Source organism: Lissotriton helveticus, chromosome 2_1 (genome assembly GCF_964261635.1).
Source record: "Lissotriton helveticus chromosome 2_1, aLisHel1.1, whole genome shotgun sequence".
NCBI classification, from domain to species: domain Eukaryota; kingdom Metazoa; phylum Chordata; class Amphibia; order Caudata; family Salamandridae; genus Lissotriton; species Lissotriton helveticus.
The window spans coordinates 1,279,499,043-1,279,512,736 of record NC_136059.1 but is presented as its reverse complement, the minus strand read 5'-3'; the positions used below and the strand labels follow the sequence as shown (position 1 = coordinate 1,279,512,736).

At 46.2% G+C, this 13,694-nt stretch overlaps 1 protein-coding gene across 1 annotated transcript in view; it reads left to right on the top strand.

Moving 5' to 3' along the window:
* Window positions 1-12,141, top strand: part of LOC144820239 (melanopsin-like) — a 992,733-nt gene extending 980,592 nt beyond the window's left edge. Inside the window, exon 9 of the mRNA XM_078677835.1 lies at window positions 11,508-12,141. Within this exon, the coding sequence (XP_078533961.1) occupies window positions 11,508-11,909 (402 nt within the window). The 3' untranslated portion in view covers window positions 11,910-12,141. The remainder of the gene's footprint in view (window positions 1-11,507) is intronic.
* The last annotated feature ends 1,553 nt before the right edge of the window (window positions 12,142-13,694 follow it).

Here is a 13,694-nt window from a genome sequence, read left to right as displayed (position 1 = left end):
CTTTAGCGGGTGGAGCTATTAGGAGGAATTCAGTTTTTAGGGCGTTCAATTTAAGATGTTTTTCTGCCAGCCATGTCTGGGTATTCCTAAGTGTTGTCTTAAGCAGTTTGATGTCTTCTAGGGTGTGGATCTTAAGGTATAATTGTGTGTCATCAGCGTACATGTGATATTGTACGTTAGACACGTGTAGCATTTCAGTGAGTGGTTCCATGAAAACAATGTTGGGGATAGTGAGGACCCTTGTGGTACTCCCAACGTTACTGGGACGGGTTTGGACAGGGTTTTGTTGACATTGACTTTTTGTGTCCGGTTTTGGAGAAATGAGGTAAACCAGTTTAGCACTGACCGCGAAAGACCCATTCTATGTTTCAGAAGAACTATCAAGTTCTCATGTTTGACCGTATCAAAGGCTGAGGAGAGGTCTAGCAGGATGAGTAGGCATGTTCCGTTCTGATCAAGGATTTGTAGCGCATCGTCAATTATGTGTGTCATGGCTGATTCAGTGCTTTGACCTGCTTGGAAGCCTGATTGGTGTTTGTTAAGAAGGTCAAATTCATCAATATGCCTTGTCAGTTGGTGGTGTACACATTTTTCCAATAGTTTGGCCAAGGTAGTAATATTGGAAATGGGGCGATAGTTGTTTAGGTCCGTAGGGTCACCGTGGGTTTCTTTAGAATGGGTGATACCTGTCCACCTTTGAGGGTGTCCGGGATGCAACCTTGTTGTAGTGAACTGTTAATGATCTTGGTCCAGAGAGGCAGAAGCAGTGGAGTTAAGTCTTTAACAGCGCTTGCGACGAGAGGATCGGTGAAGTGATTGGCAGGCTTCAGGGCACTAAGAATCTTGCATATTGCTTCTTCAGTGTAAGTAGCAAAGGATGACCAAGCTGCGTAATTTTTTAGGTCAAACTTTGAAGGGATTTGGTGTGGCGCAATTGGAAGTGCAGGGGAGGTTTTCGTATGAGGACCCGAGTGTAAGATTAGATCATTGAGGAGGTCCTTCTTGATGTTGTCAGTCTTCTGATTAAAGAAGGACGAAAATTCTTCACAGTTGGGCTGTGGGCCGGCTATGTCTTGTTTATGATGAGGTGCATCCTTAGATTGGGTTTTGATTAATTCAAAAAGTTTTTGGGCACTATTTCTTGCTTGGTCTAGTTGGTGGCTGAAGAAGTTTGCTTTAGTGCGTTTGATCTTTCTATAATATGCATTTCTCTTTTTCCTTAGTATCGTGAGGTGATTTGCGGATGGAACTGATCTCCAATTGCGTTCAGAAGTTCTGAGAGACCGTCTATCCTGGTTGAGTAGACCATTGTACCAGGGCTTAGAGTCTTTTGTGGAGACTCTTTAGTTGAAGGGGGGCTACCTCGTTTATTATCGAGGTCATGGAATTGAGGTAGTGGTTGGTGAGCTCATGTACTTCAGACAAACCTGCAGGGGGCAGAAGTAGGTTGTAGCTGGAAGATGGTAATATGTTAGGGTTGAGTTTTTTCAAATCTCTTTTCCATGCTTTTGGCCTTGTGGATTGAACCGAGTTATGTTTTACTGTTTCCTTGATAACGAAGGTGATAATATGATGGTCAGACCAGTCACAGGGTTGGATCGGCTCAAGCTGAATGGAATCACTTTTGGAGATTATTATATTCAGGATTGATCCTTTATTGTGTGTAGGGCTGTTGCAAATTTGGGTGAGGTCTAGAGCATCGAGGACATTTTTGAGTCTAATGACCACTGCATCGTTGTGGTCTTTCCAATGGAGATTGAAGTCGCCAAGGAATATTTGGGTATTTTTACGCCCGGTGTTCACTGAGACCATTTCCATGAGGTGTTTGGTGAAGATGAGGTTGTCACCAGGTAGATGATAGATGGTGTGTAACGAGCATAATGGTTTGCCATTGCTGGTGATGTTGAGGCATATTTATTCGCAAGAAGGGAATACAGGTGATATGGCTCTGTTTACAGAGATATTGCTACGATGTATACAGGCAATACCTCCACCTATCTTATCAATTCTGTCCAGTCTGATGATGTCGTAGTTTGGGGGTACTAGAATGTCGATGATTGGTGTGGAGGATTCCGTTAGCCAGGTTTCGGTTAACATTATCAGGTCTAGTTCTTGTGTGATAATGAGATCAGCTATGTCCGATGCGTGTCTAGAGGCCGATCTACAATTTAGGAGTATGCATTTAAGACAGGGTGTGATGAGGGATGAAGTGGGGTCCTGGATGAGTGGGACTCCTAGGTTGTTATCGATGATTCCTCTAGTGTTGTGTTAAGTGGACCTGTGGGGGTTGGGGGGGATAGTTGGGATGGTCATTGAAGTGGGAGTTATGGGGTTCGTGAGAAAGGGTTCATAAAAATGTAGTAGAGAAAGTAGATCGCTCTCCGAAAACGGATTGGTGCTTTGGATTGGGTGGGTTGATATATTACGGGAGGGAACTGATTTCCAGCTGGGTAGCGTAAGTTTCGAGGTGAATGATAGGTGGTTCGGGAGCTCGCTCGATTTAGATGGTCTTGTAGACCTAGTGTACCATGGTTGTCTCGATATCACCTCTTTAAAAGCTTGGAGTTCCTCTTTGATTTGGTGAAGTGCGATCATGATCTCATCCAGTCTGGGGTCTGGAGCGGTTATGAATGGGGTTGGTGGCTGTGTAATAAATGTGGATGGCTGCGATGTGGTCTGGTCAGGTCTGAGGTCAGGTGCAGGTATGAGTAGAGTTGGAGGCAGTGTTACGGATGTGGGTGGATGAGTTGTGGAAGTAGATGGCTGATTTGTGGGTGTGGCTGGCTGGTGTGTGGGTGTCGGTAGTGTAATTGGGTGTGATGTGTGATCTGAGTGCGGTGTGTTTTCTAAGTGGTAATGGGGTGTCCTATTATGTACCTGCGACTGTCCTAGGAGGGGTGGGCTGGAATGGGGGGTGCACATGCTAGGAGTATCATTGTTCAGCAAGGGCGAGGTAGCGGGAGAGTTGGTTATGGAAGGGATGATGTTAACGGGGGAGCTATGATCTTACACGGGGGATTCAATATCAATTGGGGGTGCGTATGCTGTCACAGTCTTGCTGGGTGGAAGTAAAATGTGTAGGTTTGGTGAAGTGATGTGATGTGTGTTGGTGGGAGGGGTATTCTGGGTAGAAGTAGCGTTTGATTCCGATGCCAGTAATGGACGGGGTACAAGTGGGGCGAGGCTGTCAGAAGGTATTGGCAATATGACATCTTGTGTACTGGTGGTGGGAGTAGCCTGGGTGGCAGTTTGGGGTTTAGACACTTGTTCTTTAATAATGGGAAAGATGTTATTGAGAAAGAATTAAACTACGGTCTGTGGATTGCATGAGGATTGTTCCGTAATTGTAGATGGTGATGGTTGCTGTCGCTTGAAAGAGCTGGGAGGGGGAAATACAAATAACTAGACCATGCATGGTTTTACTAGTGGAGGAGATCGTAAATAAGGCTAGGAATGCTTTCCTCCATTGCGCACTTCGTTTCGTGTGGAAAATGATATCAGTCGTTGTGTTCCCGTTGTGTAGTGAGAAATAGGGATCAGCAATGAGTGTTTCAGGGTGAAGTTTTATAAAATTGTGCTTGAATCGTTTGGCTGATTTTCTTAAGAGGTTGGGGGGATAAATGATGGTGTAGGTATGTGTGCCTGCGAGCTCCATGATATGACCAGCACAATTGGTGAGACGTTATGGGGCGCAAAGTTTGTATGGGGCTCGTGAAGGATCCGTGCTATGCGGCATGATGTGCTTGGGAAGGTGGTTGGGTAAGGGAGGGTGAAAATAGCAACTGAGGAGATGGCTAGATTATAGACTGGGGGAAACGGGAGTGGATCTAGTATCCTGATGGTTGCACCATGGGCGTCAGGTGCGGAGAAGGATGTGGGGTGGGCGAGGTAAAAGAAAAGACAAGGGACATAGAGATAGATTAAATTAAATTGAGGGAAGAATGCAATTAAATTCTGACCTGAAATGATTAGGAAGAGAGGTCGGTAGCCGTAGAAACTATGGGCTATAACCATGTGGTGGTGTCAGGCAAATATGACCGACTCCTTAGGCAAGATCCTCATAGACAGCTATGCAGTCCTCTGTCTATTTCCATTGACTGTGGGAAACCCAGTGTAGTCCTGTTTCACTGTCCATCAAACTGTTGAAGATTATGGTCCTATTTCAGTTGTAATGATTAGGTTCAATAAAGGTTGCTGTTAATCTCTCTTAGGAGTGACTAGTAGTTGGGGGAGGCCCCCTTGCCCTTGTTATTTATGGCATCAGCCATTTTGAGAATATACGATCCAGAGCCACTGCCCTCCTAATAAGTGTTTAGTCATATATGAAAATAAAGTTCAAGATAAAAATAAAATAAAATAAACAAAGGTGCTATTACATCAACCACGATGACGTCGCTGCAGTCGTTTCTAATATAGTATGATCGAGCTGCAAGCTACATCAAGGCCCCCTTTGGTGACTGAGGGTTATGTTGCCATGGTGCGGTGGACGCTGTGTGCATATTCTTTTAATCCAAGACTTCCGTCATAAGAACCAAAACAAACACGCTATCGGCGTTGTTGTGTGCTGCTACTAAGGGGGCGGGGCTGTGTAGCGACTTCTTTTGCCGAGCCGCCAAGAGTTGTTCAACATGACCTGACCCCTGAATCCTCTATCCGTAGGAGGCCCAGAGCGTGATGGCCCCGCTGTTGTGGGGAGATCCTGCCCCGTCGGAGATAGCCTGACGCCTCGTTCGGTATCACAGGTCCAGCTGGCCTCTTCAATCTGGGGCAGAGCTCTTCAGGCTATCGTCGTGTTTGACCTCATCCAACGGTCTGTGAACATCAGTGGCAATTCAAAGCCTGAGCCTGTATGGAGGGCGGTGGGCAGCGATGAGCCTAGGAAGACCCGGTCATACTTTGTGAAACATTGTCACATAGTGTTCAAATCATCTCATTTTAATATATGTCCTTCTGCGTTCTGGGGTGTTTCTTCTGTGATGGAGTTGTGCTTTCGTGTATTATCAGTCAGACATGCCTATCAACTAGGGCACTTTGAAGTTGCAAAATTCTTCTTCTGTGAATACAGTTCTTACTATCTGTAGGACACAAAGTTCTCTGCTTGTGATGACTGTCATTCTAGAATTGTGACTTTCATGATACTTGTAATTTGTTGTGAGGCAGAAAGGGTAGGCCCCATCCATTCACCTTCAACGTTGACTCACAAAAATTGAACATCCATTATCAACACTAAGATTTGCGAAGAACGGGGCGTGGCCAGCCGTTGATGAAGATGGCCACTTGTTAAAGCGGCTCTCGCTCCTCACCCGCCCAAACCCTTAACAGCCATGTCCATGTCTATCTCCTGCAGCCCCAGCGCAGAGGTTTTAATCGCTGGAGGCGCCGAGTGCTTTTCTCCCACCTCTGACACCATGGGGAGACCCGGAAAAATGGATGGAACAGTGTGTGAAGCCGCGGCCCGATTGAAGTTAATTTCGCTGTCAGAGCCTCGAACCGGTGATGAAAGAGGCGGGTGGCCAAACCCATGACAGTGTGACTAACTAGTGGCCCAGTGCTGATCAGCTACCTGGACAATGAGCGGTCCTGCCGGGCTTGTGGCGACGTGAGCCCTGAGTGAGGGCCCGGGGGAAGTACATGATAGCAACCGCAGATGCTGCTCTGAGACCGGAGGAGTCCAGCGGCAAAGGCCAGCAGGGAGTGCAAAGCTGCCTCTGGTTGCAGTGTGCATGTGAAGGCCCCAGTGGAGAACAACTTGCGAGAGGAGACACAATGAAGACTGCGCAGGAAAGGCATCCGAGAGACTGTGTTGTGGATAGAGGGCATCCCTGGGTCTTGTTACCGGCCCATGTCCCATGCTGAAAAGGACTTGGTACTTCCCTGGGCAAGTGATCGGGTGACGCTGAGCGTAAGGGCCTCTATGGCTTGATACTTGGGCCCAGAGTCTGTTTCTGCGCCTGCCTCGGGGGCCGAGAGTCGCCACAAACCGCTCTATCGTTCTGTAAGGTGAGAGGCCCTTTGGTTTGGGGCAGGGTGATGTCTCAGGTGTTATCATAGCCATCCTTCCAATGGAGAAGGGGAAATGACACACGCAGACTTGGGGCCTTCCCCTAAAAGGGCCAAACACTGGTACCTTACCCCCTTGGCCTGACAGGCTGCGGTGGGTGGCATTTGAGCTGGGGGTTATACTGGCAATTTCACCACCAGTTCTAAATTTACTACAACGTTTTCAGGGGCAACAGGCACCCTGCTAGTTGGGGTCAGGAGGGTCATTTGGAACTCACCATCTAGGGTGGCAGGGAGGAGGGGGTTGTTTCTGGGAAACAAGAGTTCAATTTGGAGTTGCAGAGCAGTGACAGTGGGTGGACTAGTTTGACCCCTTGGGACAAGTGCAGCATTTGGGGTGGCACATGCCACTATCGAACACACATCACAAGAATATGACATGTGAATCCCGTGCCTGACTTAACATCCTTTCATGGAATGTAAACAGGATGAGTGACAAAAACAAACGAGATATGGCATTCCAATACATTAAAATTCACAGTCTTATTATTGCAGGAAACTCATCTCATGGGCAACTCCTGTAGGGCCCTGGTGAGAGGGGGATATTCGTTGATTGCACATACAGGATATACCACTGATTCCAGAGGGGTTGGCATTTTATTGAAAAACACAGTCCGGTTCGTTCCAGATAAGTCCTGGACAGACCCCCACTGGAAATTTGCTACTAATTCAGGGGGGGATCTTCATTAATCTTTGCTCAGTATATGTCCCACCATGCCACCAACGTCTCACGCTATCGGGGTTGAGTAATCTCCTGCTACAACCACCTCTTGGAGTGTTGTTCATGGGTGGAGATTTCAATGCCACATTCTCCGAAGATGTAGACAGACAATCTCAGGCTCATCATGTCCGTTGGCATCCAACACTGGCTGCCTTTGTCCTGTAGTACACCATAGCTTTTCAAGATTAGACTATATATTCACTCAGGCAGCTCATATGGCCCAGGTTGCAGATACACACCACTTGGCTAGAGGAATATCAGACCACTTCCCAGTGAGTGGCTGGAGCTATGGGGCCGTAATACTAGACCTCAAGGACCCAAAGTCATTCATGCTTGGCACCTCACTGATAAAACATTAAAGCACAAATTGGAATTAGCAACTACTTCTTATTTTGAGCTTAATGAGGGATCAGTAGACTCACCACTAACATTTTGGGAGGCGTACAAAACAATGAGCCGGGGACAGGCCTAGTCTCTGATTGTGGGGGGTGATAAGAAAGGGCAGGAACAACTCCAGACCCTGGAAACTGACATAATGGCCCTAGAGCAGCTTGAAAGCCAAGGGATAGACCCAGATCAAACACACACCCTTAGACTTCAACAAAAGGAATATAGGGGCTTGGCCAAAGACAATGTGAAAGCCTGTCATATACTCACCCAGAGACGTCTTTATGACGTCAGAAATAAAGTGGCTCAGCTACTGGCCTGGCTTGAAAAATGTGACCAGGTGCGATGTTGGGTCCTCCAACTTACCCCTTACATTGTGGCTGTCAATTCAGACCCAGAGTGGATAGCTGGCACATTTGCAGACTACTACGAACATTTATATTCTGCGAAGATGTCAAAGCCTTGTTAGCTGATGTAAAAACTCCCGCAACTCACAACGGACCAAAAATAACTCCTTGAAGCAGACATACATCCACATGAAATAGTTTAATCCTTACACACCCATAATTGAGGCAAAGCGATGGGCCCAAACGGTGTACCCACATAGCAATATAAATGTCTTACCAGTAAGTTAGAATCCCTCATTTTGGAGATGTGGTTGGAGGCGGACTCCATCAGCTGCTTTCTGGAGGATCAAAGACACACAGCGATAGGGGTTATTCATAAGGCAGGGAATCCTCCAGATCAATGTAGGTCATATTGACTCATCTCCTTTCATAACGTAGTGATAAAAACTCATAGCTAAGCTCCTTGCCATCCATCTTCGTCAGGCAATAACATCTTTGGTCCACTCAGATCAATCTGACTTCATGCTAAACAGGGGGACCAGACTGAATCTCCGTAGACTCTTTGGGGTTATGGCAGGGTCTAGAGGCGGTTTTAACAATTGTGTTATCTATGGATGCCTCCCTGGCATTGAAAATTTTAGAGTGGACCTACATGTTTGGAGTGCTGGAGCACATGGGGTTTGGCCCCAACTTTATAGACTGGATGTGCCTTCTATATAAGGACCCCATGGCACACGTCCGGGTAAACAGGACGGTTTCACCCAACTTTGTCCTCCATAGGATGTCAAGGCAGGGCTGCCCACTTTCTCCATTACTTTTCTCCCTAGCCTTGGAACCCCTGGCAGCATGGGTCCAACAAGACCCACTGTTACAGGGTATGTATTGGGGAACCTTGTGAAGAGCGTATTTCACTATATGACGATGATGTCCTCTTCTGTGTTACAGATCCCCCATGACAATTGCCAGACTGACTCAGATCCTGAGAATTTTTGTGCAAAACTCGGGATATAATGTCAATTGGGATAAATCCTTGATGCACTTAATTATGGGCCCGGCCCTATGCCTGATCTGCCCAGCGATGTTCATCTGGCAAGGTCAGAGGAGAGCTTTAAATATATATAGGAACTAGCAGCCCGTCCCGACCTTGTCCGGAAGCAATCAGGCTTCAGGGCCCCCGCCCGCCCCGGTACCCACCCGCCCCGACATTGTCCGTGGGTCCCACTGAGTAGCAGCCCGTCCTGACCTTGGCTTCAGGGCCCCCGGCCGCCCCGACATTGTCCGTGGGTCCCCTGGAGCCTTACCTCATCCGCCGCCCCCCCCGCTCCTGAGTTCACCGGTCCGCCGCTAGCAATCAGGCTTCAGGGCCCCCGCCCACCCCGGCCCCTGCCCGCCCCGACATTGTCCGTGAGTCCCCCGGAGTAGCAGCCCGTCCCGACCTTGGCTTCAGGGCCCCGCCCGCCCCGACATTGTCCGTGGGTCCCCTGGAGCCTTACCTCATCCGCCGCACCTCCCCGCGCTCCTGAGTTCACCGGTCCGCCGCTCCTCGCCGCTCCTCCCCGCCTGTCCGCCGCTCCTCTCCGCTCCTCTCCGCTCCTCCCAGCCTGTCCGCAGCTCCTCACCGCTCCTCCCCGCCTGTCCGCGGCTCCTCCCCGCGCTCATGTCCCCCGCTCCTCCTCGCACTCCTGGGCGCCGCTCCTCCCCGCGCTCCTGATGTCAGCACGCACGTGGCGGCCGGTGCTACTTCCATGGGACTACTTTTTTTTCTCGTAAATTTTTTAAATAACTTATATTTTTTTAATTTATATAGCCTATGTCCATCTGCACACCCTGAAAATTACAACGATGTATCAGGTGTGTGGATTGGCGCTGTGGTTCCCGTGTTTACCCGCCTCAAAGGTTCAAAGTTCTTCCTTTATAATAGTAGTATAGATTTGCATCACAAACGATCCCCATCTCTTCTATCAACAGAACTTATACTGGTCCGCTTTGCAGGTGACGTCCAACATTGAAGGGAATTGCTGCTCTCCCTACTGGGTAGAGTGGTGATGTTCAAGATGATGACGCTGCCTGGGATGTTGTATGCCCTCCAAAACACTCCATTCCGTGTGCTTGACAAATTCTTTCAAAAGACGGAGTCCCTACTCTGCCTCCCTCTATGGAATTTGAGCCCACACCGCATAACCCTCAAAAAGCTCACACGTGGAGTCTACGATAGGGGGATTGGCCTCCCAGACATCAGACAATATTACTGGACCACACAATTGGTAGTAGTTAATGACTGGTCATTTGCTGCCTGGGATGACCCAGCACTACGCTTGAAGAGGCTTTCGTGGGGATACCGGGAGTACTCTACAAATTGAATGCATTGAGTGGGTTTCTGCCTTAGACCAAAACTGTGACCCAGGTCTGGATGGCTGCTATGGCCTTTTTTGGATGGAAAGAAAAACCAACAGAAATGAACCCCCTGTGGTCCAGTGATGCCCTGAAAGAGGTGGGGAAGCTCAAGGGGTAAACAAAATGGAGCCATAGCAGCATATCAACTTTGGGAAATATTTGAAACTGCGATTCTTTGCTCAGTTTGGCTGAAATGCAGTCTCAATATGAGTTAGCGCTCATGGAAACTTTTAAATATATCCAACTCCGGCACGCGCTAATGATGCATATTCCCACTCACACCTTGATCCCTAAGGTTTCGCCTTTGAAGGACCACGTCCTCACGGAACCACTACCAAAAAAGACCATCTTACTTATCTATCAGAAACTAACTAATAACTCTCTGGACATCCTTTCAATTCTACGCTCTAAATGGGAGATTTATATGGGACACTTTGAGCAAGGCGAGTGGGAAGAGGCTACCGGGGAATTTCAGGAGGTGGCTATCAAATCGGTCTTCCATCTTATTCAACTACAAATCCTACACCGTTCATTCCACACTCACACCACTATTTTTGCCATGGGTTGAGGCCCATTGGATCTGTGCCTCTGGGGTTGTCGGGAGAGGGGCACATTCTTCTATATTATATGGGCGTGTACTAGAATTTGGTCATACTGGCTGGCATTGCAAAAACTGACCGGAGAGACCATTTTGCAAAAGATCCCGGACTCAGCCAAGATGTGCCTCCTACACATCTAGGGGAATGACCCACCAACTAGATGCAATAAATTGTGGTTAGCACTGGGATTGTCAGTTTCCAAAAGAAATATAGCATGTATGTGGGGCCTGTGAGATGCACCAACTGTGTCCGGATGGGGAAAAAATATGGACTGGTGCATGTTGACTGAAAAAAACATATTGTTAGGCAGGGTGTCCCCCAAAAAGTGGGAAAAGATTTCCGTCCCTGTGGCGATTGAACAAGGGAATGGCTGAGGCGGCCTTTGGGAGCCCTAGAGTCCATAATAGGAGCAGTCCTTGAATCAAGCCCCATGAGACTATGAATGGGAATTTCTGCTGTATCATTCTTTTTGACATTCTATGAGATGCATGACCGAATTGTTGCTGTATTGTCCCTTGAAGACAGGTGCCAATGCTGCACTGCTTGTTATATGTGTTGTTTTATAAATTTCAGTAAAAAGATTAATTAAAAAAAATATTTGCGAAGAAACATTGTTAGTTTGAGGGGGGAAACAATGCCACTGAATAGGCTTAGGAAAAGAAGGAAACCCTGAAATACAGGCAGACCATTAATCGAGATCTACAAGAGGCCTCAAATATGTAGGAAACTTTGAATATAGCTACCATTAACGACCAACTGAATTTGATCTTTTTGCCAAATATAGCAATGTGTCCTTACCTGATGACCTCAATCCAAAATATTAAAACAAAGACCTACTATGTGTATGATTGACCCAGTTTAACTGTATGTGCTAACAAATACATTTAATAATACACTGAAAATTTGTTTGATAACATTGTAAGTTGGATCCATGCTGAGAACTTTGAAAGTGAATGTGTCCAACAGGTTTAAAACATGTCCATTGTTCATTTACCACAGGTCTTACCATCCTTAAGGAAGCCGGAAAAACGAGAAAGAAAACTTGTGCCACAGGACACACAGGAACTTCTTGTTTCAAGCTCGGTCAGTACTATCTCTTACCCTCTTGGCTTGGAGACCGGCATTAAAGACAGTACCGAAGAGCTTCGACAGGACACAATGCAGTCAATGGAAAAAAATGTCAGCCTTGACTGGATCATTCGTGCTACAATACCACGCATTGTTGTCATCCCTACTTCTGAAACCACTCTTTACCAAGAAGAACATCAATCTAAAAAGGAGGAAGATGTTGATGAAGATGATTATTTGTCTAACTTTCATGTCAATACCAACTTATTGGATCTAGAGGGGCTTAGCACATCCATGGATATTCTACAAGCAGTTGATAAGATGATGTCTTAAACCTTATAAAGCCAGTTTTATATCCTTTCTTCAAATTACTTCTGATTGTTTAATACCTTCACAGGTTATTGAAATACAAAAAGGACACTATTATGACACTTTGTATTACAACGCCTGCTTAGACTCCAATATCCATGGTTTATGGTTTCAGCAAATACATCTTTAAACACAGATGGACTACACACAAATGTGCAAATAAAATTTGGCGTTTTTAGAAGTCATTACTACCCTTTTGAAAATTGAAGAAGAAACAAAGGCAGAAGAAATAGGATCCTAATATGTTCTCTTCTGATGAGCATTTGCACTGCACACATGAGGTGGGCAATAAGTAAACGCGCTCTAATCTGCTTTACTACCAAATGATTCTTCTGGAGGAAGCTACCTTTTCAGAGCATCAGTGATTGAAATATTTCATTGATTTGTATGTCACTGGTGGATGTGTTATGAGACTAACATTGGACAACAAAAATAGGGGTAGTTGTGTTTTGAAGCTGTAGAAACACCGAAATATCCATAGAAAGCAATGCCTGATGGCAGCTCTGACATCTCATTTCCATTGAAATACATAGGTATGACTGTCTCTTTTGCTTGCTTGTAGTGTCCAATGTGTAGGTTACCTAATGATAAGTTTTGAAAAACTGGAGCCCAGATTTACAAAGGACTTGTATTGCCCTTGCTTCATGCAAGGTGAAGCAAGGCAACCCAAGCCTTTTAGTGGTATTTACTAAGCCACACAAAGCCACCTTGCATGGCTCTACATGGCTTAGTAAATACAGTGTAACGCAAGGTAGGGCTAATCACTGTCTTGTGTTACTCTGCATTAGGAAGGCATTCCATGGGTAGAGCATGGGCATTCCCATTCACCCACCCATGGATTTTAACCCAATCCCATATTTACTAAACTTAGTAAACCTAACGACACACAACTCAGACTCTCTCTATAGTGCAAGTCTACTGTGACATACAGTGGCTTGTCCAGTGGGACAGGGGCGGAGCAATCTCTCCCATTCACTCTTATCTCCTACTTGTTCACCTTCCATCTGAGATGCTACCATGCTACTGAGTGGGTTGTTGTATGGACTTTTGTGCTAAGCCCCTATGTAAAAGCAATGGTGCTCATTTCACAGCAAATTAATGTACCTCGACAGAAAAATTGCATTTTTTGAATCTTTGTTTTCGCCAATAATTCTCCCTAGAGTTCCGCAAAAGAAACTAAATTCAACTAATATAATTGGAATGCCATAACTAAACATGGATGCACAGGCATTAAAACAACTGATAGAATCAAAAACAATATTGTCTTCTTTAGACTACAAATAACTTAAACAGAAGAAGTGAGCCAGTTAAATATACAGCCCAAAAAGTGCACAATCTGACCAAAATGTGGACAAACAACCTTTGGATACAAACAAATCTTTTTTTATTTGGTAGAACCAGAACAGTTTCAAACAAAGGGCCTTATTTATGAGGCCCATACAACGCCGTTGCATCACTTTTTGTGATGCTGCAGCAGCATAAAAAATGTGCCACACTGCGCCATATTTACAAAGTAATGCATCTAAGCTGATGCATCACTTTGTAAACCCCCGTTGCCACATTATACCTGTGATTGATATAAAGTATGCAGGGTGGGCATTCCGGCACAGAAAAGGCTCATAGAAGTGTTGCAGTGAAATATATGAGATTTCACTGCAACACTTCTAGGACGCCACTGCGGCACTTCCTTACGCCTGCCTAACAGCAGGCGTAAGAAGTGATACAGGCCCTTTCCCATGGGGTTTGCCC